At 43.6% G+C, this 22810-nt stretch overlaps 1 protein-coding gene, 1 non-coding gene and 1 pseudogene across 2 annotated transcripts in view; 2 read left to right on the top strand and 1 right to left on the bottom strand.

Annotated features, from left to right (window-relative positions):
- VAT1L (vesicle amine transport 1 like) overlaps positions 1-22810 on the top strand; it is a 141873-nt gene that overhangs the window by 26793 nt on the left and 92270 nt on the right. Inside the window, exon 3 of the mRNA XM_019710977.2 lies at positions 1266-1481. Coding sequence (XP_019566536.1) covers positions 1266-1481 — 216 coding nt within the window. The remainder of the gene's footprint in view (positions 1-1265; positions 1482-22810) is intronic.
- Positions 495-641, bottom strand: LOC141567775 (small nucleolar RNA SNORA15). Its single transcript, XR_012490604.1, has one exon. It is a non-coding gene; the product is annotated as a small nucleolar RNA SNORA15 (small nucleolar RNA).
- Positions 8298-13472, top strand: LOC141567483 (high mobility group protein B1 pseudogene; annotated as a pseudogene).

Genomic DNA, 22810 nt, shown 5'->3' with positions numbered 1-22810 from the left:
TGAGGAAACTGAGACTGAAAGAATTAAACCAACATTCCCAGACTTGGTAGATTCCCCTGTTGTACACTCTTGTATAACTCCATGTCTGCTTTGCAGCACTTCTCTCAGGAGTGATGAATAATTATTTGTCTCTGGGTCAGCCTAACCAGATTCAGATCCTGGCCTATCTCCTCTCTAGCTACATAGCATTGGGCATGTGCTGTCATCTCTTTGCATCAATTTAAATATCTGTAAATTCCATGGTCATTCATCTGTGATATGGGACTCTTACACACCCCTCTCATAGGAGGCTTTTGTTGTTTGTTGAATAAGGGTAGAAGAGAACTGCTATGTACAAAAGCCATACTTTATTAAGAATTCCCTACGACCACAGCACATTGACTGTTAGATTTGGATGTCATGGTACAAGCCACTCACATACCAAATCCCAGAATGGTTCGCTTTAACTAGCACTTGGCAGCTCCTACACGCTATTACCAAATACTAGTTCATTTATCTGTATTTCCCGTTAGTAATGATATGCTATGAAAGAAACTTAGCATACCATCATAACCATTTTAAGTGGAGGACAGCTCTATTTTTCTGGCATGGTGTCTGGCTATCTAAATTATCGGGAAAAAGAACACAGTATTCAGCCATGCCTTAATAGGGGTTTTGTAAAGATCACATGAGTTGAAACATGTGACACCCTTAGGACCAGGCCTGCCATACAGTACTTGTGCGATAAATGTTAGTTGTTCGTCACACCTGGTGGCTGCTATTCCACGCTAAGCCTGGTTGCTCTTGTGCGGTCTCCTGCACTTAGATTTCTGTGGCTCTTCTGATGTTCCTCATTCAAGTCCACCGTGATTAGTAACCAGTTAACGTTTGATGCAAATACCACAGTGAACCAGCCTGGCAGGAAATCCATGTGGGGGGGCAGAGAACAAACCAGAGTAGATTTTACTCCTCGCCTTGCCCCTTTAACCTGCCTTGTGGCTCAGTTTTCCTCAGTTCCAAAAACCGAGATGAAAGGAGAGGTTCAACAGTAAAAGGATCTTACGACACTGACATTCCCCGGTGTGTGATGTGATGTACATTGTGCATTTACGCTCAAGAGGAGCACAGAGCCTGCCATGAAATTGAGAGGCAGGTCGGGGTGTGCATTTGAGGTTTTCTGTTTTCTGGGAAAGAATCTACAGTTTTCATCAGATTATTGAGTATTTGAGAAACTCCTCAGAAAAGGTGACGAAACCCCCACTCACCCTGTGCTTCCCTGTGTCCAGATCGGGGACCGTGTCATGGCCTTTGTCAATTATAATGCCTGGGCAGAGGTGGTCTGCACGCCCGCGGAGTTTGTCTACAAGATCCCTGAAGACATGAGCTTCTCTGAGGCTGCTGCGTTCCCCACGAACTTCGTCACAGCCTACATGATGCTCTTTGAAGTTGCCAACCTCCGGGAAGGGATGTCTGTGCTCGTGCACTCGGCTGGTGGTGGCGTGGTAAGTGGACTGCTTGTGAGTCCTCTTTCTCGAGGTCATGGTGGTGAAAGTGGGTGACACCCAAGTGACAATGAGATGCCTGTGTGAGCTGTGCCCGTTCGTAGGGATGACCTCTATAGTTCTGGTGAAGCGCACATGGATGGAGAAGCTTATAGAGATGGTTGTGTTGGGGACAGGGTAAGCCTCAGAGATGGCTTCTCTGGAGTTTGGGCAGGTCTCCAAGGTGGCATGTTAGGACTCAGTGAGCCTCAGAGATGGTTTCTGTCGAGAAGAAATCTCAGTCTTGGTGTCAATCATTGTGAGATGCCTCACGGTCCTGCACCACTATCATTTGAAATGACAAAGTGGTGGATGATTTACTTTTTCAATAAATTGCCATGGATTCTAGATTGTTCCCATGTTAATGACATCCTTATTCATCTGTGTTCTGATATATTTTCTTGAGTGGGAGAGAGGTAGACTGAGACGATTGTACTAGCACAATGGGAATTACACATAAACCTAAGTACACCCCTGAGGGTGGTTGCATATGTGAATGCCATCTATCTATCAGGTGTGTCTTTGACGAAGGGGGAAATAATAGAAATAAAAATTGCTGCTCTGGAGTTCAGGGATGGCAGTAATTCCTTCCATGATTTGGATGTGTCTCAGAGCCCGTCATTCGTGCATACGGCATGCCTGCCACACAGCAAGCACTATGCACCCATCACGGTTTGCTGGGGTTGGAGTAGAACTCCAGTCTTTCTGAGAGTGAGAGGTTGCTCATTAATCCAACAAGTATCTATTGAATACATATGATGTTCTGGGCATTATGGCTTAGAGATAAATAAGAGGAGGTCCTGATATACCATCTAGTAGGGTTTGAGAAGTTCTCATTGTTCGGAATTCAGCAGTTTGATGAACTCAGAGATGAACACTTATGATTCAGTCTATCTTGAAGATATTTTCACTGGAGGTTACACTAACATTGAATTTTTTTTTTTTAATCTTGGCTTTCTACAATTATCAAAACCCTACATGATATAAAGCACATTTCTGTTTCTGTTTTTCCTTTCTGAGGAGGCAAGCTCACATACAAAAAACAGGAAGGCAAAGAGACAAAACTTTAGGAATGCCTTCAGAGGAATATCTTCAATCACTTTAGCAAAACGTGCTGATGTCTTTTGACCATGAGTAAAGATATAATAAAGCTAAACATCCCTTAGAAAAGAAATGAATGTCAGTGCCAGTTAATCTGCTAACAGCAAGCAAGCCATTTAGAATTCTGGCATTTATGATCTAGTGTGCTCAGCATACAAAGCGTTAGAGGTTTGTTTTCATATTATATTAGCAGCATCAGCGCCAGTCTTTATAACGGTGCTAAACTCAGTTCTGCTGAGAGTCAGTGTTTAAACATTGGCACTGATGATGTTGCCTTTCATGTTTTTATTTCATTTTTTTTTTCCATTTGAGTTTGTTCCTGGAACAAAGAGGAATGCATCAGGAGCATGTCTCTCACAAAAGAGAAAAAAATCTCGGGAAATAAAAGTTTTTACCGTGTCTTATTCTGGGCTTACGGACATTACAACAGTAAGAACTGAAATGTGACACAGATGAAGGAACTGGGGAAAAGATAATGAGGGTAGGAAAATCATTGGCATATATAATGCAGGCTCTGATATCCTAAAGCTTTGCTGAACATGGACGACGGTCTTGGCTCTTAGCTTCCTAACAGTGCGCACAAATAAGGAAAAATGACCAGCCACGTGAGCTAGTGCTCATTTAATAGAAGTCAACCAGTCACTATTAAGGAAAACCATACTAGTGCTGCGTTACGGAGACTGGGGGACTATTTCCCTGTGGTTTCTCATGAGAAATGTGTGCTGACATGCAAAGAACATCCTCAACAAAACTGTTACAGTAAATGCAACTATTGCCATGATGCTGTTCCTTATGGTCTACCCCGAGTGTAGTCTAGTGGTGCCCAAGTAAAGCGACATTTAGTGAAAGCAAATATCCTGGGGTCAAAAGGATGTGGTTTGGCTTAACCTACGGCCAGTTTAAAAGTGTGGTTGAACTGCCCATCTCTCAGGTGAGTGGGTCTCCCTGAATAGCATTTCTCCCAACCAAGATTTGATAGGTAGTACGCAGCATTGAGTGCAAGTGACCATTAAAGGAAAGACTTGCCAAGTACCATCCATGGATGTACACACTCAACCAAGCTGGGGTGGACTCGACACTGTCTTACAAAATCTAAGGAATCCTAAGGAGAACCCAGACCATTCCTCTGCCTCACAGTGGAAAGCCCAGTGATCGAATGACCAAATACCTGGTACCTGTGAGCATGATACCTCACATGGCAAAAAGAATTTTGCAGATGTGATTAACTTAAGGACTTTGAGATGGAATGATTACCTTGGATTACCCCTGTGAGCCTAATGCAATCACACGGGTCCGTCAAGATAGAAGAGGGAGGAAGAAGAGTTAGAAAGTGATTTAAAGATGCTGCACTACTGGCTTTGATGATGGAGGAATCACCATGAACCAAGGGATGCGGGTGGGTGTTAGATGTTGGAAGAGGCAAGGAAATGGATTCTCTCCCTGGAGCTTCCAGAAGGAACACAGCCATGCTCACACCTTGATTTTAGCCCAATGAGTTTTTTATTGCTTTTTTTTTTTTTGACTTCTGATCTCCGAAACTGTAATATAATAAATCTGTGGGGTTTTGTTTGTTTGTTTTGAGCCGCTCAGTATGTGGTAATTTGCTATAGAAGCAATAAGAAACTAATACAGCCATTTTGCCAGGCTGCCCCCCTTTTCACTGTGGAGAGCCCACAGAGGCCTGAAGAAAAACAAGTACCAAGTAGCCAAGCTAGGACTCACATCCTAATCTGGCTGATGGCCAAACCTACTCTCTTTCCATTCTGCAACCTAGAATGTTGGGAGAACCCAAGTCATTCATCCCTTCACTTATCCATCCGTTTAACAAATATCTGGTCAACTTCTACCTAGTGCTAACCATAGACATTTTAAAGAGCCAAGAGACTGTGGCCTGGGCACACGTTTCCTTACTTGATACTGATGAGGTGACAAAGAAGGGTAAACCTATTTAGCATAGTTTCCTAAATTGAGTTAATATTCTGTATGCAGTTCTAATGGTACCAAGACTTCTGTCTGATTTTTATCAAAGGCTGGGATGGGGAATTTGCAGAGAAAATAAGAAATGCCAGCCTAAACTGTACTTTTGAAGGAAATGTCGATATAGGACGAGAAAATAGTTTGATCCAGAGCAAGTTTCTTTCTCAATGGAATTGCCCAAGTATCTCTACATCTTTGATGACACGGTTTTTCTCTGACAATAGCACAACCAGACGATTTGAGAGGGTAATCCCCTAATCCAATCTTTCAAACTTGGTTAAAAATGCGCTTACAATATTTTAAAGGAAAAGTAACAAAATAAGCAACCCAGTGGGGCTCATGTCAGGAACTTCAAGATAAGGGTTTTGCTGCCAATCCCATTTAACAAGCTCCTAGTATGACTTTGAGTATCTCGCCTGGGGATGTGCTCAATTTTTGGAGAGTAACGTTACTGTTACTATGTAGTTATTTGCACCTATGCCTGATGGTTGATGCTTTCCAGCTTTTAGGGTCCTTTTACCTTTTTCATCAGCTCATCTGAAGAGAGAGCGTAGCCGCCTGACTTGTCCCACAGATCTTGGAAAGGAAAGCAGACCTTAACTTTCAGACAGCTTAGACGGCTACCACTCAGTTATTAAATTCTATTCATTATGGATGGGGCATTTCCCAGTGTCATTCAAATCACTTCAATGGAGAAACCACAGAAGGGAGGAGCAGAAACTACAGAGGGGCCTCAGGAGGCTCCCTGACCTCATATATGGGCCTGTGTGCTAATGGTCGTTCCCGAATGACCGATTGATCATACCGCGCTTTAACGTTACACTCTGACAGCTTGGGGTGAGTAGGAATCCTCAGTGTGTTGGAGGATGGACATATTGGACAGTCATTCAATTTTCAGCAGAAAAGACAAGACCCTCTGCACAATTACCGTAGAATCCTTTGTGGAAAACAATAACCATCACTGATCATGAAAGCCACCAACATCTACCCAGCGACCCAAGCCAGCGACTGTGGTGAGCGCTTCTCCAACATGCTACAAGTTCCCAGATCCCATGATTCATTCTTTTATTTATTCACTCTTCTAAGGCATGCGTAGTGAGGGCCTACTTGGTTCTAGACGTTGAATTAGGCACTAGGTATTCAATAGAGAACATGACAGAGTTTCTCCTTCCAAGGAGACGTTCTATAAATCAAGGGTGGGCATGTAAATCAAACAATCACACGAATAAAGGCCAAGTTCTATGAAAGGGAGATACAAAGTAATATGAGTGTTTATAGTAGAGACCTGACCTGGGATAGAAGTGTGTGGGGGGGTGAAATCAGGGAAGGCTTTCCTGAGGAAGGGGCATTTGCACTCCATTCTGAGGCTGATAAACAGGTAAATGAATAAGAGTGGAGGTGGAACATAGGGCAAAGGTGAGCACTGGAGGTGGGGAGTGGGCATTTATCAGAAGTGGAGGTGGGGGCCAGGTAGGCTTTCATATAAATAATTTCAGACAATAGGACATTTCTTACATCTTCCTGCCTCTCCCTGTCCTATCGACTGCTGTTTGACATCTGGCCCCAGTTTCTCTCACTCAGGTTACTGCAGCAGCCATTTAACTGGCTTCCTGCCCACAGTTTCCTCTCTTAAGTCAGCTTTTTACTCACAGCCAGAGTGGTTTTCCCAACACACCAATCTGCTCTTGTCGCTCCTCACGTGTAACCGACAGACTCCCATTGTTGTCAGGGTAAAGTTCTCTTTAGCTTCCCGGCACGAATGGCCCTCGTCATCTGAACTTTCTCTTTCTCTCTGTCTTTCTCTGGCCACTTCTCCATATTCTTTTTATTTCACTAATGCAGAAGGGCTGGCAGCTTCCATAGGGGTGTGGCCGAAACGGCTGCCTGCCAAGCTCTGTGCTCTCCTTCTGTAGGTAGAGTTGCTGCTGGTAGGTGACTGCCCAGCCAGGGACTGCAGTTTTAAGCCACCTTCCCCACTTCCTGCCCCTGAATCTAGCTGTAGCCACCTGAGCTGGAGCCAATCAGGCGAGGGCAGAGGTCATATGATTTGTATCACTTCCAGGCCTGCCCCTTCTGATGAGATCCTCCGTGCTCTCTCTCTTCCCAGTTTTCTGGCAGATGTCAAGGTTGACCTTGGGAGCACATGGAAAGATGGCAGAGCCTGCACCCTCCCAAGAACATTAATAACTGCACTTTCATCCCTGGTCCTGTCCCTGCCCCACTGCCATTGGGACTTTATATGAGAAAGGAGAAGAAAGAAACTTCTGTTAACTACTGACATTCCGGGGTTATCGGTTAAAGCAACTAGCATTCCCTTTACTCCACGCACAGGGCATCTGACGTTTCCACCTTTCCAGTCTGCACCTTCCTTCTCCCTCTGCTCTCCTAAGGGTGATGGCTAAGGCAAGGGCCCTGGAGTCAGACAGTCTATGTCCAAAGCCCACCCCCTTGGGCAACCTACTCAACTTCTCAGTTTCCTCGTTCACGTAGTGGGAACAATGACAATACATTTATTCCTCGGAGGATTTCTATGCACGTTAAATAAGCTGATGCGTAGGAAGCACTTAAATAAGGGCAGGCATAAAGTAAGTGTTAGCAGTTATCATCATTGCTATGAATTACTGATTTACTCATCTTATCCTCTCCCCCAGCCTCTAAGCCCCTTGGTCAGAGCAACTGGGTCTTGTTCTTTTTGTTCCTGTTTCCTGCTACATAATAAACACAGTAAACATCTGTGAATCAAACAGCTGTTGCAAGCCATTTTTCTACATTCTAGAAAAGCTATCTGCGGAGCTAAGGAGGGTCCTGTCATTGCGTTAATCCCAGGGGGAAAAAAAAAATCCTTCCTGGTGATCTTATAAATTTCAATCTATTAAGCAGTCTCTGGTGCCCTTGCTCACACCATCCCACATTCTGAATATTCTGCCCAAATTTTGTCAGTATCCAGTGTGCATTATCAATTAAATGAGGCCGCCTCTTCATGGCTCGTGGGGCTGTCCCACCCAGCACCCCCCCCCCATCATCCCATGGTCCATCTATGCTCAGTCTGTATCCTTTAGCACCACAACCAGCAGGCACACGCATGACGCCTCAGAGCAGGAAGAAAACAAAGACAGATGCGAACTTGTGTCAAACACGAGCTGTGTACTAGACTCTTTAAAAACATTATTTATTTAGTCTTATAACAATCGTACCCCATTGGATAGTATGTGACAGTGAAGAGATCAGATTCTGAATTCTAGAGTGAGACTCCATAGGTTTAATCCCAGTTCTACCTTCCCAACCACTCTAAGACTTAATTTCCACATCTGTAAAGTGGGGTGATATTAGTGCCAGCCTTACATGGTACTTGTGAACTTGGAGCATGCTTGGCACATGATAAATATCCAGGGAAATTTAGCTGTTAGAATTTCCAGGTTAAGAGGTGCAGTGTTGTTTCCCAGGCTGCCATGTTAATTAATGGGGGGGGGGGATCATATCTGAACCCAAATATCCAGTGCCCGGAACTCCCAATCCAGCATCCTTGGCACCACACCACAGCAACAGCCTCAGAAACAACTGCACCTCTCTCATTTCTTCTGCTTGCCCCACCTTGAGCCCCCAGATGAGAGGGACTTCTCATAGCAAGACCTCACCTCGTGGTCCCCGGAGGCCTGCGACTGTAGGAAACGGAAGCTCTGAAAATTTAAAGAGAACAAAGTGGCTCTATCTTATCCTTCATGAATAATCAAAGGGATGAGGATTAACTGTATCTCAGCATTAGCAGGAAGGGCTGTGGCCTGGGGACTGACTGGAATGGATGAGACCCCAAAAAGCAGGTCCTTATCTTCCTAAATGTCAGAGATGCTTCAGAGACATGTCATGGCCCTACCTTCCTGCTTCTGGAAACCTCTGATGCTGGCAGCCAGTGCCTTGACGCCTCACAAGTCAGCAAAATGCCTTAGGTTAAGAAAAACTATATCTAAAAACATGTCTTCCGAACTGTGTCTGTGCCTGCAAAAGCCTCACTTGATCTTTACTCTAGTTGCTTTTAGCTCCTTTAGAGTAAATTATGACTGGGTCAAAGAGACAATCTTTATCATAAATATTATAAAGATTCAATTTGGCCTCTGAGACAGGATTCATTCATTCAATATTAGTTGAATAAATATATCTATTTGAACCTATTTGAAGAAATAATGACTGAAAACTTTCCTAACCTGGTGAAGGAAATAGACATACAGGTCTGGGCAGTGCAGAGTCTCAAACAAGATGAACCCAAACAGTCCCACACCAAGACACATTGTAATTAAAATGGCAAAGGTTAAAGACAAAGAGAGAATCCTAAAAGCAGCAAAAGAAAGGCAACTAGTAACTTATAAGGGAACCCTCATAAGATTGTCATCTTATTTCTCAACAGAAGCTTTGCAGGTTAGAAGGGATTGGCACAAAATAGTCAATGTGATGAAAAGCAAGGACCTAAAACCAATGGTACTCTACCCAGCAAAGCTATCATTCAACATCAAAGGACAAATAAAGAGCTTCCCAGACAAGAAAAGACTAATGGAATTCATCACCACCAAGCCAGTATTACAAGGAATGTTAGAGAGAATTCTTTAAGTCAGGAGAGAAGAAAAAGATAAAAATTATGAATAATAAGATTGCAATAGCTACATACCTATCAACAATTACTTTCAATGTAAATGGATTAAATGCTCCAATCAAAAGACATAGGAGGGCTGAATGGATAAGAAAACAAAATCCTTACATATGCTACCTATAAGAGACTCACTTTAAATTGAAACACACACACAAACTGAAAGTAAAGGGATGGAAAAAGTTATTTCATGAAAATGGAAAGAAAAAAGAAGTTGGGGTGGCAATACTTATACGAGGAAAAATAAACTTTAAAACAAAGGCTATAACAAGAGACAAAGAAGGACCTAGTAATCCCACTTCAGGGTATTTAGCCAAAAATAAAAATAAAAAAATAAAAATAAACAGGACATGGCGGGGACCTATGTATCCATATGTTCATTGCAGCATTGTTTACAATGGCCAAGACATGGAGGCAGCCTGGCATTGATGGAAGAATGGATAAAGAGGAAGTAGTACGATTGCAGTACATTGAGCTCCATAGAAATAGAACCGAGTGCCAGTTGGATGGGCACTGGGCAACTCTGTGCTCACTGAGGAAAAATAAACATGGGCAAAGGAGATCCTAAGAAGTCAAAAGGCAAACTGTCAATCATATGCATCTTTTGTGCCAACTTGCCGGGAGGAGCACAGGAAGAAGCACCCATATGCTTCAGTCAACTTCTCAGAGTTTTCGAAGAAGTGCTCAGAGAGGTGGAAGACCATGTCTGCTAAAGAAAAAGGAAAATCTGGAGACATGGTAAAGGAGGACAAGGCCCGTTATGAAAGAAATGAAAACTTATATCCCTCCTAAAGGGGGAACAAAAAAGAAGTTCAAGGATCCCAATGCACACCCAACAGGTCTCCTTTGGCCTTTTTCCTGTTTTGTTCTCAGTATCGCCCAAAAATCAAAGGAGAGCCTCCCAGCCTATCCATTGGTGATGTTGCAAAGAAGCTGGGAGAGATGTGGAATAACACTGCTGCAGATGACATGCAGCTTTATGAGAAGAAGGCTGCTGAGCTGAAGGAAAACTACGAAAAGGATATTGCTGCATACCAAGCCAAAGGAAAGCCTGGTGTGGCAAAAAAAAAAAAGAAAGAAAAAAAAAAAAGGAGTCGTCAAAGCTGAAAAGAGCAAGAAAAAGAAGGAAGAGGAGGAAGATGAGGACGAGGAGGAAGAGGAAGAGGAAGAAGATGATGATGAATAAGTTGGTTCTAGCGCAGTTTTTTTGTTCTTGTCTATAAAGCATTTAACCCCCTGTACACAACTCACTTCTCTTAAAGAAAAAAAAATTGCAATGTAAGGCTGTGTAAGATTTGTTTTTAAACTGTACAGTATCTTTTTTTGTATAGTTAACACACAACCGAATGTGTCTTTAGATAGCCCTGTCCTGGTGGTATTTTCAAAAGCCACTAACCTTGCCTGGTACAGTATGGGGGTTGTAAATTGGCATGGAAATTTAAAGCCAGTCCTTGTTGGTTCACAGCACAAATTAGTTATACATGGGGATGGTAGTTTTTTCATCTTCAGTTGTCTCTGATGTAGCTTATACAAAATAATTGTTGTTCTGTTAACTGAATACCATTCTGTAACTACAAAAAAAATTGCAGTTGTTTTGTTGACATTCTGAATGCTTTTAAGTAAATACATTTTTTTATTAAAAAAAGAGGAGGTAGTACATATATACAATAGAATATTACTTGCCTATTGCTTGCTGATATATGAAATCTAAAGAACAAAGTAAACAACAGCAAAAAACAAACAAATTCATAGATACAGAAAACATTTTGATGGTTGCTAGATAGGAGGGGGTTAGGGGTGTGGGTGCAAAAAGGGAAAGGCATTAAGAAGTACAAATTGGTAGTTACAAAATAGTTATGGGGATGCGAATTATTACATAAGGAATATAGTCAATAGTATGGTAATAACTATGCATAGTGCTAGGTGGGTACTAAACTAGTCAGGGGGATCACTTCTCAAATTATATAAATGGCTAACCACTCTGCTGAACACCTGACATTAATATAAAATGATATTGAATGTCAACTATAATTGAAAAATTTAAAAGAAGGGAAGGTTAAGGGGAATAAGAGTTCCAAATTTTCAGGTATAACACAAATAAGTTGGAGAGATCCAAGATGGCGGAGTAGATAAATACTGTGCCTGTATCCTTTCATGAACACATTAAAATTACGACTAAATTATGCAACTGGCAACCTGGAGAACCATCTGAAGTCTAGCCAAAAATAAGCCCTAAAACTATAAAGAAGAAGCCACATCGAGACTGGTAGTAGGGATAGAGACACGGAATGGACCCAAATCTCGCTGTGGCAGTTGAGAGTCAGGCAGGATATCTCAGCCATGGAGGTTTCCCTCAGAAGAAAGAGGGAGCCCAGCCCCCCACACCAGACTCCCCAGCCCGGAGTACTGGTGCCAGGAAGAGGAACCCTCACAACATCTGGCTGTGAAAAAACAGTGGGAATTCTGACCATCCAGGGGGGATGGAAGGCGATGGAAAACCCAAACATCTTTCTAAACGGCAGGCGCACAGACTCACTCGCTCACAGGTACTCACCTTGGGCTCCGGCTGAAGGATGGTGGCATTGGAGACATATGGAGGGCCAGACTGAGGTGTGTGGCTTTGGGGGGAGGACTGGATGACAGTCAGAGTTTCCCTGTGTGAGGGCCTCTTCTGGTGCAGCTGGCAAGCAGCTGCCATCTTTACCGTGTTGAGCCCGCCCCCTACACTTCCGGCCAGATCTGAATCCGATTGGCTGGTGAGCTCTGCTGCTCCATTCTGCTGACTCAGTGGGACTCTGCCCCACCCAACTCCCCCAACTCTGGAGGCACTTTCTCCCAAGCAGCCAACCCTGCCTGCATCGCACTGTTTCCTGGAAAACTATCAGAGTCTGGCTGGCCCCTGGCAGGGGGTGATTGGCCTCAGTGTGCTCTGAGGCTTTTGCTGAGTAGCTCCAGGCTCAGCACTGGCAGCAGAATTTACATTAACCTGGTGACCACAACTATTCCCACTCTAGTGACTCCCTGAGACCCTGCCTCACCCCATTTGTGTACTGCATGAGGCTCTATCAGCGGCTGAACCTTAAGGAAGCCAGCAGGTAGTAGCAGGAATCTGGGTGTCCTGATTTTTGTGGAGCTACCCCAGGCCCAGTATTGGTGGCAAACATCTTCCATTCATACTGTGGCTCCTCCCAAGTGTCTCCACATTTTGCACAGGCAGCGAACAACTGCAGATCACTTTGTAGCTCTTACCTAGTCGGTCACAGGCAGTGGGTGACCTGGGGCTGCACTGGAAATCTTCCCTAGAGGCCCCAGAACCAACATACTTGGAGGTTGGCTTCAGACCACAACAGAGCATCACCCAATTAGCCCTACAAGCAGCACACACAAAGGGTAGTCTCAAAAGGCACCAGAGCCTGCTGGGGCAAATTCCACTCAGTAGGGTAAGCCCCCCTCACAGCAGCCTGTCAGCTGTGGACGTGGCCTAACCCCACAGCCAGTCAGCCTAAGGGTCAATCCCACCCATTGATATCCCAATAACAACTACAACAGAGGACACACACACCTACAAAATAGACACCCTGGAGCACCTGGAGCAGGTGACCAGGGAGACTGTTCCAGGACCTCACAGGACACCTATTACACAAGGCCACCTGGCCAAGACTGGGAGACACAGCAGATCTACCTAATACATAGAAACAAACATAGAGAAGCAGCCAAAATGAGGAAACAAAGAAACATGTCCTAAATGAAAGAACAGGAGAAAAAATCCAGAAAAAGAGCTAAACGAAATAGAGGTAAGCAACCTACCAGAGATTGAGTTCAAAACACTGGTTACAAGGATGCTCAGGGAACTTCGTGAGAACTTCAACAAAAAGATAGCAAGCATAGAAAAGGACATAAAAACCATAAAAAAAGAACCATAAAAAGGAAGTGTGAATCCACATGTTCATTGCAGCACTGTTTACAATGGCCAAGATGTGGAAGCAGCCTGGGTGTCCTCCGATGGATGAATGGATAAAGAGGAGGTGGTATATACAATGGAATATTGCTCAGCTATGGAAGGGAGTGGGTTCTCACCATCTGCCACGGCACGGCTGGACCTGGAGGGAGTAGTACTGAGTGGAGTGTCAGACAGAGAAAGACAGATGCAATGTGATTGCACTTATATGTGAACTCTAAGACCAAAATTAACAAACAAAACAGAAATAAACTCATAGATACAGAGAACATTTTGATGTTTGCCAGATGGGAGGGGGTGAAAAAAGGGGAAGGGATTAAGAAGTACAAATTGGTTGTTAAAAGTAGTTACGGGTAGAATAAGGTATAACATAAGGAATATTGTCAATAATATTGTAATAACTATGTATGGTGTCAGATGGGTAGTAGATTTGTTGGGGTGCTAGATGGGAGGGGTTTCGGAGGCAGGTTGGAAAAGGTGAGGGGATTAAGAAGTACAAAATAGTCACGGGGATGTAAAGTAAAGCATACAGAATATAGTCAATGATATGGTAATAACTACTTCTGTATACTGCCTCATGGGTACTAGTCAGAGGGATCACTTCTTAAATTATATAAATGTCTAACCACTATGCTGTACACCTGAAATTAACATAAAATAATATTGAATATCAACTGCAATTGAAAAAATTTTAAAGAGGGGAAAGGGGATTAAGAGGTCCAAGTTTCCAGGTGTAAAATAAGTCATGGGGATTTAATATACAGCATAGGGAATATAGTCAATAATATCGTGATAGCGTGGTACAGTGTCAGATGGTTGCTAGACTTCTTCAGGTCTATAAATGTTGAATAACTATGGTGTACCCCTGAAACTAACATAATATTGTATGTTAGCTATATTTTTAATAAAAATCTTTAAAAAACAAACAAATAAGTCACAGGGATGTAATGTACAGCATGGGGAATATAGTCAACAATATTGTGATAGCGTGGTGTGGTGTCAGATGGTTGCTGGACTTACCATTTTGATCACTTCTTTAGGTCTATAAATGTTGAATAATTATTGTGTACTCCTGAATCGAATACAATATTGTATGTTAGCTATATTTTTAATTAAAAATCTTAGAAGAAAAAGAAAAAGAGCAGCCAATAGGACAGCCAACTGGCACTGGTTGTGGCAACATGGAGCAAGGAGCAGAGAAAGTCAATGTCAGTTCCCCCTGTGTGTCTTGCCCGACAGTGGGCTGCTCAGTGTTTCATGTACTAGTGGGATTTCACACAAGCCTCTTTTGAAACATCACTCTCCTCAAACACATGTGGCATAATTAGACTTGAAGGAAAATTTAGCTGTATTGTTCCAAACCTTGGACATGCACCAAGAACTCTAAACACAAGAACTAATCTTTGTGGAGTTTATATGACACCAGGGACCCATCCACTTCTCCATCGAGACACCCAAAAGGCCACAGTTGCTTTTCAGAATATTATTATCCTTATTAAGATGAAAAATCAGGTCAGCTGGGAAAGATAAGATACATAGCAAGAAGCAGCCATGTCTGTTCTCACGGGCACTGCTATTATTACTATAATAGCAGTCAGGCTGTCAGCCATGGCCCTGGGTACCCCAGCCCCCAGTCTGGCCACTGGTCACTCTGATTGTGTCGGTCCTACAGCTCACTCCATGATAAACTCAGCAGTATTCCTTATAAAGCTGTCAGTCTTTACCTCCTAGATGAAAACCCATACCTGTCACTGTCCTTATCTGTACCCCCTCCCCTGACCCTCTGCCCCCACCATGATCTCCTTTTTCAAATTCTTAGAGAGTCAGAGAAACAGTTAATAGCAGTTGTTAAGCATTTAGTCTTTGCAGCAGACGTCCTGGACTTGAATCCTGATTTCTATGACTTACATTGAGCTGGGCTTTCGTTTTCTCATGTATAATATGGTTATGATACTTAGCTCAGTGTTTGGAGGCTTGAATGAATCGATATTTGTAAAACGTTTAAACAATGCTTGACCATAATAAGTACTCAATAAATGTGTTTTTTCCTCCGGGGTCGGGGGTGGGGGGTGGGGTTCAATGGGCTTTTATTGAGATAAATTAATAGAAATCAAGATTTTATCAGTCACCTTTTCTGAACTTTATAAACTCAACAGAGACTCGGGTCCATATGTGTACGTACAACATAACACATCCCAACCAAAACAGAGCCCCTCTGGAACATTTGCCAATTAACAGAAAGCCAGTGTTCCTTTTCTCCAGAAGCTTTCAAAATTTTGAGTCCCCACTGTTCACGTCTCAGTGGAAAAGGTCCATTGTAGCTAGGGACATTGAAATTATATATCCCATTTTTATTGAACAAAAATATACATTTGTTTTCAAGTTTTAGTTTTGTTTCAAAAAAGGGAACAGTGACTTTGTTTTCTCCAGGCACCCCTCCCCCACAACTGGTGGTTAAAATACAGAAGCCTGTGTCCTAAGGACCCAACCCTACCCCTTCCCTTGCCCTGCCCAGTATTGTCTGCTGGAGAATTTAAATACTCTTCTGTTGGAATGTGTCAGCTGTGGAGGGGGCAGAGTCCAGGGGCCACAGGCTAGCTCTCTGACCTCCTGAACTGCTGCAACCTTTGGACCCTTAACTCTTTATCCCACAGATGAATTTTTAGATTGGGAGAGTGGATTTTCTTTGGGAGTTTTAAAAAAACTATCTTTAAGGACATCAAGTAGAACTACAAGCTCACCAAAGTCCACTTAAGTGCACCAAAAAGTTGACTGACTGTTTCAGCTCCCACTAGGCCAATATTTTGCTTGACAAAGGTGTTTTGCCAACAACCTACACACGAAGTTTTGTGTTGAGTTGTCTGGTTCTAAGCCAAGCGTGATGGCATCAAACACAAAGCACATGGCAAAGGAAAGATACCCCTAACTCATTCTGAAAACAAATACATATTGATAACCAGTTACCTCCCCTCTCCCCACAGACTTTGGGGCCAACCCATACGATGATGCAGGACCAACTTGAAAATAATTTAGAGACATATTTAGCTTGCCTTCTCCCTGACTTCTTCCCATGGAAGATCATATTGGAAAACTCTTGTTCCATTCCTTAAGGAAAGGCAAGAAAGTTTCTTCATCGGAGTGTATGGAAAGAGGAGGACAGTCCATAATCCACTACACAACCTACAGGCTAAACCACAAGCTGGATGTTATTTAAATATTAAAAATAGGGAATAGTTTTCATGCAAATGAACCATTGGAAAAATATTACCATTACTTAAAATAAACACCCAATACTGGGAGAACACGAAAACAGTTTCCAGTAGTAACAAAAGCTCCTTATTGTGAGGGGGGGATTTAAAAAAAAGAGAGACTAGGTTTTGACCTAATCTTTAGGGCATCTTTCCATTTAACAATTCCTATTCAAGAGCCGAGCACCAAAACTGGACAGCTGCCTGTCCCAGACTGTCCAGTAGTGGGGTCCCAGGCAGCTTGAGGGCCATTCCTCATCAGAGGCTGGACTTCAGTGATACTTTCAGCTTAAAATCTCTGCTTTCAGAGGGACCCTCAGGCCCCCAGCTGACACAGTCGGGATGGCAAAGAGGACTGCACTGCGCGTTTAGTCACCCATGCTCCCCAGCGAGATGCAAAGTTGCATTTATGAGCTTTTCTTGCTTTTCTTCTATAATATAATGAATGATCCCTCTTATCTTGCCAGAGGTGGGAGAGAAAGAGAGCTGCATCCGTACAAGGACAAGATTTCTTTGGTCAAAAATTGATGCCTTTGAAACTCCCCTCCTCCTCCTCCTTTCCTGGAAAAAAAGTTCCTTCCTTAATTAGGGCTTGTATTTAGTAGCCGGCATTCACTGGATAGAAGAACCTGTGGCTTGGATACCAAATAAATGAGTGTATTCTCTTTGGGGTTTCTACGGTGCAGCTCCTGTTATAGTTTTGAAGGCGTTGGGGCTATGTCTGATCAGGAGGCATCGGCAGGTTTTGCTCCTCAAGGAATTTTGGGTGAATCAGAAATGTTTTTGCTTAAACTGGAGTCAAAAAAGCCACTTGAATAATAAATTTCTTTATCCAGATGAGTTAAGCATGAAAGCATATGCAGGACTTGTCATATTTCAGGGCTTTGAAAAACAATGGGATATGGAAATAATTTGTTTTCTTTTTTTTTAAGGAGGACGCAGCTCACTGACCCGTGTGGGGATCAAACTGGCAACCCTGGTGTTATTAGCACCACACTCTAACCAACTGAGCTAACTGGCCACCCCCCCAAAAAATTTTAATTAATGTATTAATTAATTTATTTAACCCTAGATGCCTCCTGGTTGACCTAATACACTGGGTTAGAAGGGAACTAAACACATTTTTTTTTAAAAAGTCCAGTGGTTTTGATTCATCTCACTCCTTTTGCCTGGCAATCAGGCCAAACATCACGCATTTTGGGAGGGGCACAATTTAACACATGGCTACTGACTGTAAAGCATTTGCCGGCGATTTACAATGCAAAGTGACAAATAATTCTTGTCACAAAGAGGATGGCAAGCAGCTGTCTGCAGCATGAAAGTGAAGAGCTCTTGGGTAGCCCATTCCTGCAAGTTCATGTATCAAGGAGAGCAGAGGGCAACACATTTGCCCAGGACGTGGTCCACAGAAAGTAAGCCCCAGAACTGCTAACATTACCAAAGCTGGTACCGGCTAATTCCGAAATGCAATACCTATACTGCTCAGACACTGCCACTCAATCACATTCCCACACTGCAAGACAGATTAAAATGGGGGAAGAAGCACAAGCAGAGAGATTGTCTCAAAAATAATACTTTGAGTTATAGCATTATTCTTGTCTAATCACAGAGTTGGCTTGCTGAGGTCTAGCCTGTGACCCACTAGACTTTGTGCAGACACCCTGGGTGCCCACCCATCGCCCCATCCCTGCGGTTAGTGCAGACAGTCCCAATTTAAGCCAGCAGATTCCTGCAGCTCCTGGCCTGAGGTCGTTGTCTGCAGCTTGGCCGTTGATTGGGGCAGGCTGGAAGTGTCTGGCAGTTCATGCCCCCAGCAGCACCCTCAACAAGTGAGCAATGGGAGCGGGGGGATAAAATACCTGAAATTCCTCACTGAGCGGGAGAGTTATGAGGGGCGTTCTACATGGTCAGTGGGGGAAGCCATTTTATAGGATTTCCGCCTCCGTGCCTCACCACCTCATTTCTTCATCTCACTTCCTGGGGTCACTTCTCTCAAATAAACTGTGTGCACACAAATCTTCATCTTAGGATCTGCTTTTGGGGAAATTCAAACCCTCTGAACAAGTCATTCATGATCGGCCAAAGACTAACTCAAGCATCCCTCCCCATCACCTCCTCCCCACACACATTTTTATCTCCAGCAATGCCTGTCTGTCCATCTTCCCCTTGCAACAAACCACACACTTTTCAACCTGACAGCCTTTGCTGACTCTCCTTATTTCTCTGATTGGCAAATTCCTATTTATCGTTTAAATATCATCTCCCCTTGGAAGCCTTCCCTGCTCTTTCATCTCTACTGCCTTAACATTGTTTTACCGATATTGCCTTCACCAGACTCCATCCACCCATCCATCCATCAATCCATCCATCCATCCATCTGTCCATTCGTCCATCCATCCATCCATCCATCCACCCACCCACCCGCCCATCCAATAGATATGTATTAGCTACCTCCATATGCCAGGCAGGCACTAGCATACTGCAGTTGTCCATGGGTCTTCCTGTCTAGACGGATTTTCTTGAGGTCACTGTAGGTCTTAGACAGCTCTGTGCTTCCGGCCCAGAGCACAGCATCCAGGATGAAGTGGGTGCTTGGCAACTGTTTGGTCATATTAAATTGATGAACTTCCCCCATTCCAGGCAGACAGCATCTGTGTAATGATAATGAGGTTCTTAATTACATAGAGGTGGATACATTGATTAAGCATGTGGAATTAATAAAGGAGTATGTTACCACCAAAATGTGAATGACATATAGACAGTTTCATTACTTAAAATAGCTTGTAAGCCATTAAGCCAATGACCGTGTATGATTTCCCAGCAGAAATGGCCATCAGCAGTCTCATCATTGTGTGAACCCCAGAGCCCAGAAATCCTGCTTTGCCTGCTAAACCTTCTCTTTAGAACTGTACCAAGGCATTTGACCTTGTAATTTCATACTGGTAGGGTTGCCATATAAAATACAAGATGCTCTCTACTGGCAATATCTTTTAAAGAAATCATCACAGAGTCAAATAGGCAGCCAGTCTGTATTTAGATTCTGAGCACCTACAGTTTGTCCCACAATGGGCGAGATTCAAAATATACAGGAGCAGAGAAAACAGATTTAGACTCTGCTTTCTGAAACTTACAAAGATCTCTATACAAAGATGTTCACTGAAATATGGCTTACACTAACGTCGCATTCTAATTTCCTACAAGAAAGGAAATATAATCTATCCACACAACAGAATATTCACCAGCCATTCAAAATGAGGTTAAAGAATGTTTTATGACCCACAAAAATGCTCACAATACAAGCTTAGAAAGAAAAAATAATCAGGGTACACAGTGGTATATTGAGTGTGATTCCAATTCTGTGGCCAACTAAATACTGATATAGACATGTTGGAAAACTACTGGAACAAGATAAGCCAAATTTTGTAGAGTATTTACTCATATGTCTGAGATACGGCATTACAGTTGACATTTTTAGAGTTTTCTGAATTTTCCTAATTTCATTCTTCTCAATGGGCATGAACATGTGTTGATTTCGTAATAATACTTTTGTAAAAGAGCTTAGTAGAGATCAGAATAGACCCTTCCACTGCAAAATATGGCATTTCGTTCTCTCCTAGATCAGGAGAGCTTACTAAAATGTTCAGTCTGTGCTGTGCTTGGGGAAATAATTAATGGCTTCAGTCTTGCCAAGAGCTTTTCGGGAATGAGGAGGCAGACAGGAAACTCTGGGACTGTGAGTGGTTTACCTTTAGCCCTTTTCTGGATTGTGACCTATAAATATTTAGTGGCTAAAATCAGTGGGCAGGGGGCTGAGGAAGGGAGGCAAAAGGCAAACCACCCCCCTCCCTCTGCCCCCCATGCCTCTGATATATAAACCCATAGTCCTCAAAGTGTGTTGCTCTAACACTGTACCAGCCATGCTGTACTTCAGAACCTCGGCAATAATCGACTCATGTATACATCAGACTTTTTGCTACAAAGGAGGACACATGTCCTGCTCTCCATCAGAGAGTGGACGTGGGAGAGCTCTAAAATGCCACGTAGCATGTGATACCACTTGCTGCGGGTAAAAGGAGAAGCTTAAATGGAAGCTGTGGCCAAAGGAAGGTTGCCTGTTTACTGGGCCATGCAAGAAATGTGTCTTATGCGTACAAGTAAAGAGAGCCTGGTCAGGCCACGGAAGGGTCCTAAAATCAAGGGGCAAAGCCAAGGGACCAGAAGGATGACTGCCGTTGCCTTTATAGACTGTGAGCTATCGCTACGCTGGGGTTGTGAACAGCAACCCCCAAGAGTGCTCCCTATTTGTTTAGTCTCATTTTGATCTTTTAGGGTTCACTCATGTGTACTAACCCAAATTATGTTATACTACCTAAGTGGGCTGTGAACACAGAAATATCTAGAACTTCTAATGCTTAAGTGGAGGGAGATAGTCTCTTTGTGCCACATTTAAGAGGATTTTTACCCTGCAGGCCATTGTCCTCTGGACATACTTTCATTTGCCAAAGAGAAGAGTTGAAGGGATTGAACATGGTCGGGCTGGACAAAAAAGAAGATTCAAGATGCAAGAGTGATGTTGGAAAAATCAACAGAGTAATAGTAAGGGGTATGGGACACACGAGTCTCTTGTTTCGTGTGCCATCTGCAGGGAGGCTCTCCATAGCACTAGGTAAGGCCTTCAAAACCATCTGAGTCGCCCAGTAGCCCCCAAATAGAATGGGCTACCTCGGGAGACAATTCGTTCTCCCTCTCCATCTCCGTAGTTTTCTCCTGGAAATACACAGGAGGGGCCTGGGTCAGGCTTCCTACATCAGGTAGGAGATGGAATAGATAACCCAAGAACACGTGGAGGTCCTAAGGGTCTCCAGTCTAGGCCCTCAGTGCTCCTTGGGTTTCTCCCTTCTTTTCCCACCATGTGTGATTGCCTGGCTGAGACCTTGTAGGAGAGACAGAAGAGGAGCCGACATCCTTAACCATAATACCAGCTGGCATCCCACAGGACGCCCAGTGCTTGACAGGGTCTCACTCTTCACTCCTCACACTCACCTTGAGGAGAACACCATGGCCAACCACACATGTGCGAAGACTAACGTTCGGAATGCTGGCGTGACTTGCCCAATTCCAGATGGCTGCTAAGTGTAGTCAGGTGAACTGCACAGGCACCCGTGTCCGTAACCGGCCACTTCTATTCCTACCACCTAGTACAGTGCGTGGCACAAAGTATGTGGGCACAGAGCACCGTGATATACGTGTGTGGCATGGATTTATGTGCATGGCACGTAAATTTTCACTGAAAAAACCAATATAGAACACGGAAAATCTGTGGAGCAGTGAAAAGGAGACCATGAAATAGGGTGCGGGCTTACCGAGATATATCAAAGAAGGGAAAAATGCCACGAGATTATTATTCATTCACTCATTCATCCCCACATTTTATGAACACCTCCTTTGTGCCTGGGGCCATGATAAAGAGGTGATTAAAGACATAGAGTTGGACCCAGTGGTGTCACTCTTTAAGTAAGGGAGACTGTCCCTTGGTAAACAATATTAAGTGTGAAGTAATTTTACACGTGGTACATTTACAAAGAAAGTCAGTTAACATTGAATGTTTGCTATCCATATGAAATGGCAGGACACAGCTTTGGGAAATGCGCTGCTCTTTAAAGAGAGTAGGTCTGAGGCTGAGGAGGTAGAAAGGCCAGTGGATCGGGCTAAACATCTTCGTGGGAATTCCCTTCTGAGAGAGGGCCGCGGCACTTCTGTTCCCTACAGGTCTGAATATTAAACCTACTCTCATCCAGAAGCATTTGATGCTATCACTTTCCTGCCGCGAGGGGCTCTTCATCACGCAGTGCAGAACCTCAGCCGAGGGATTTGAAGTTGCAGAGAGTCCCGAAGTCTGATCTCTGATGGCTGGCGGGGGCGAGCTGCGATTTAAGAGCTGGAGTATTTCATGCCCAGAGCGGTGCTTTCAGTGAAGTTGTTGATCACGTCAGAAGGGTGCTGAAACCAAGGGCAGGCTCCTGTTGAGAGGCCTAGTTAATGAGGAGGCTTCCACGAACAGGGACACTCAGAAAAAGGCAGGAAAGCAGACCACTGAGTGGTGAAAACCATCATCCCAAGAAAAGGCACTTACTTCCTGCCGGGTGCTGTGGCAGGTTGTTTTCACAAATCCCTGTATTCAGGGCACAGAGGAGATAGTAGACGGGCAAGGACAGGGGTAGGAAAGAGAGCTTCTACTTCTAAGCCCTCACTGTGCTTTAGTCTGTGCAGAGCTTTCTCTGCTATGTCTATTTAATACTCATAACAACTCTATGAGGTAAGTAATATTATCCCAACTTTAGTGATAGGCGGTTGGAATAATTGGGCCACA

This window comes from Rhinolophus sinicus, linkage group LG11 (assembly GCF_036562045.2).
Source record: "Rhinolophus sinicus isolate RSC01 linkage group LG11, ASM3656204v1, whole genome shotgun sequence".
Taxonomy (NCBI): Eukaryota; Metazoa; Chordata; class Mammalia; order Chiroptera; family Rhinolophidae; genus Rhinolophus; species Rhinolophus sinicus.
The sequence above is the reverse complement of the archived record's forward strand: the minus strand, read 5'-3'. Positions and strand labels throughout refer to the sequence as shown.